General features: G+C 42.7%; 1 protein-coding gene across 2 annotated transcripts in view; it reads left to right on the top strand.

The window, feature by feature from the left end:
- Nucleotides 1-343: 343 nt before the first annotated feature.
- Nucleotides 344-3,233, top strand: part of GABRD (gamma-aminobutyric acid (GABA) A receptor, delta) — a 19,064-nt gene continuing 16,174 nt past the window's right edge. The window contains exon 1 of one of the 2 annotated variants that reach the window (XM_010286393.1): nucleotides 344-637. In XM_010286393.1, coding sequence (XP_010284695.1) covers nucleotides 570-637 — 68 coding nt within the window. In that variant the 5' untranslated portion in view covers nucleotides 344-569. The remainder of the gene's footprint in view (nucleotides 638-3,233) is intronic. The other variant, XM_010286394.1, reaches the window with a different exon arrangement.

The raw sequence follows: 3,233 nt of genomic DNA, 5'->3' as shown, positions 1-3,233 counted from the left end.
TAAACCTGCTCTGCATCTCGGCTCACTCCGGGCTGCCTGCACTCGATGGCCAAGTCGCCTCTGCCCTTAGCTCGAGCTGCATCTCCCGCCTCCTCGCTGTGATTATTTGCTCGGGACATGTCTGGTACCTCCGGAGCACTTTTAGCTTGCTCCCCCCCGCGCTCGGTGGGATTAAGCTGTCGTTCTGGAGGTTATTTTCCGCCACCAGCCTTGCACCCAGTCAGACCGGCCGGAGGGAGAGCGAAGCGCTTCTGAGACCCGCGGAGCAGCTCTGCCGAGGCAGGGCAGCGGCGCCCGGTGGGAGTGAGGCGGAGGAGCGCAGCCGAGGTTCCCCCCCGCAGGGGAGGAGAGTGCCCCGCTACCTGCTCCGGATTTCTGGCTGCCTGCATGGCTCCCGGGCGCTGCAGAGATTGTGGGGGCTGCTGCTGCTGAGCAACAATACATTTCTTTGAACTCAACCTCAACTTATACCAGTAAGCAGGGATGGCAACACTACTGGAGCTTTGGAGCTGCCAAGAGAGCCAGGGAACCTGGGTTTTGGTTGCCACTGTCTAATACATGGGAGTAAAATGGAATTTCTTACCTGGGTTTTTCCTGCCTTGGTTCTACTGTGCACCCAACAGCACAGGTGTATCAGGTAAGAAAACGCCTTATTATTCGTTCTTAGACTGGCCTTAGACACCCGTTCTTTCAGTGTGGCTGGGGTGAAAAATGCCACGTCTGGCTGTGGCTGTTACTCTTTCCTCTGCCCGTAGCTCCGGCTCCCACTTTTGCCCATGGATGTTCTCCATTTAAGGGCTAGCACTGCTTGCGTGACTGTTCAGTAGAAAAAGGGGTTTTGACTGAAGAGTTTCCTCAGTGTGCCACATCTTCCTCTTCTTCTTCTTCTTCTAGCAGAGGATGCACTTCTGCCAACTGAGCAGCAGTTTCTTGGGTTAATCAAGGGGTGTGTTTTTACCAGGATGCCTGCAGAAGCCTTGTCGCGAGGCACTTACTCTAAATTGGGGGCAATCACTTTTTGTAATGGCACTGCACATCCCAGCCAGCCTTATCCCCTTAAACAGCTCTGTAGGGGGCCTGCTTGAACATGAAACTCTTCCATAAAACCCAGCACAACCAGTGGGGTACTAAACGAACGTCTTTGCTTAGGGCCTCCATAGGCACACAATTAAACAACTCCAAATACAGCCATCCCTTTCTAATGGGTTCATTAAGTCTCCTGAACTTGAGATAAGAGAAGACTGGCAGAGATCTTAGAAAAAAAGTGTGAAGAATGCCAACCTGTTCTTAAAATAATAAACTGTAAAGATACATGTTTGCAATTCTCAGTCACATTTATTCAGAAGGTGTTAGCTAGGCAACCAGCTATGTTCTCTATATATTCTCTACGGATCTGGAGGCTGTATGTGGAGAATGCTTGCTATGATTATGCAATGAAAATAGAAGGGGGAGTAAAACAGAACTTGCTGCCTGTAAAAACACGCCTCCATCACCCAGAGCGGAGATGGCTGTGGTATTAAAGGGGTCTTCCTACTTCTACTTTATAGACATTATTGATAACTTCAGAGGAGCATAAGATACAAAGTGATAATTGTAGTAAGATGTAACATTGCTGTTACAGTTTTTGGAATTAATTAGTGAGATCTGATTTTTTTTCACTGGAAAGGAGAAGGATCTTGCATTAGAGGAAGTGTCAAGTCAACTGCTCCTATTCAGGACCGACATAATGATTTATCCTATGACTTTGAATCTGTTATCCTGGGTCAGATCCTGACACCCTCATGCTCTGAATCAATCCAGTATTACAGTGAGGGCAGACAAAATACTGTTTATGACCTAGGGACCTCAAGATCTTGCCCATGATTTCAATGATCCTGCTTCTCTATCTGCACTTGGGCTAGCATTAAATATTTTGGTTGAAAAGTGCTATCTAGGTATAAAAGAATGAAAAATAAAGATTTTTAAGGAAGAGTCAGCCTTCTCAGCCTCTGTCTTAAAGGTCTGTTTCTAGGCACAGCAACTGCCAGGATGTGTGCAACCTATAATTTACTGGATAAATTATTTTATATTTGCACCGATTACTTAGTTACTTTACTTTCTTCCTCCATTTACACAATAGTGATGAATTAGTTTTTAGAAACATCTATACTCATGGCAGAGACTAAGGCAAGGCAAATTCTAGCTTGTGAAATTCCAACTGTTCAGTTTGTAGTAGTTTTCCAAATACGCAAAAATGTAAGACATTCAATGGTCAAAGAAAGCTGATCTGTTTAGTACAACAGTTTTCTGAAGATTCAGGATTTAGTGTGGCTATGGCAGAACAGTGTTTAATCTTGTAAAAAGTGAGTAACCTTGCTTATATGTGTACTTTTGATGAGTTAAACAGAACTAAATTTTATCTTTGCATCAGTAAAATTACTCACACATAGATGACCTATGAAATAATTCTCTTGTAAGGGTCCAAGAAGCACATTAACTGCCTTATTCTTTTTCCTTGGAGTTCTCTAATATGATAGGACCTATAATTATTTTTGGCAAGAGACACTTTTATGAAGAGCAGTATTTTATTAATACTGTGGTTTTATAATAATGGGAAAAACTGCCAATAGCTACATTTTATTGCTCTGATTTTGTTTTCTAAATGTAATGTGATTCATAGTTATGATGACAGATCCAAACCCACTAAATTCTCGGCTTGTGAATTCCATGGACTATATATTGACAGGTGTAAGCAAAAACATATTCAAAAAAGGAAGAATATTTTGGCGAGTTCTGAACTCAGTGGTATGACATAAGACTTCCCAAAGGCAAAACTACCTATTAAAATAATGTTAAGGTTTGTCAGAGGAGAGAAGTGGGGAATACATGTAGCCTGCTTCCTCACCACATTTTTTAATACCCTTTCAGGGTGCTTGAGAGAGCTGTATTTGAAGCAATTTCTCTGTCATGTGTGCTATTTGACTGAAATGAATGAGCCAAATTCAACCTAAGTCAGCATATCCTACTTATGCCAGTGCTGTTTGCAAGTAAACATTTTGAAAAAGTAGTATTTTTTGGTCTGCTTGAAACAGTGGTTAGTGGCAAGACATTTGGCATTTATATGATTGACAGCTCTTTGGGGTAAAGACTATAGCTTCCACTATTTTATCAGAGTTTGATATGCTGGGGATGCTGCAATAATAAACGTGTCACAGTGAATCAGATCATCTGCTGAAACACACCTAGTGAAATAT

The sequence above is a fragment of the Phaethon lepturus genome, unplaced genomic scaffold, assembly GCF_000687285.1.
Source record: "Phaethon lepturus isolate BGI_N335 unplaced genomic scaffold, ASM68728v1 scaffold17134, whole genome shotgun sequence".
Classification (NCBI taxonomy): Eukaryota; Metazoa; Chordata; class Aves; order Phaethontiformes; family Phaethontidae; genus Phaethon; species Phaethon lepturus.
This window is presented reverse-complemented; position numbering and strand designations above follow the sequence as displayed.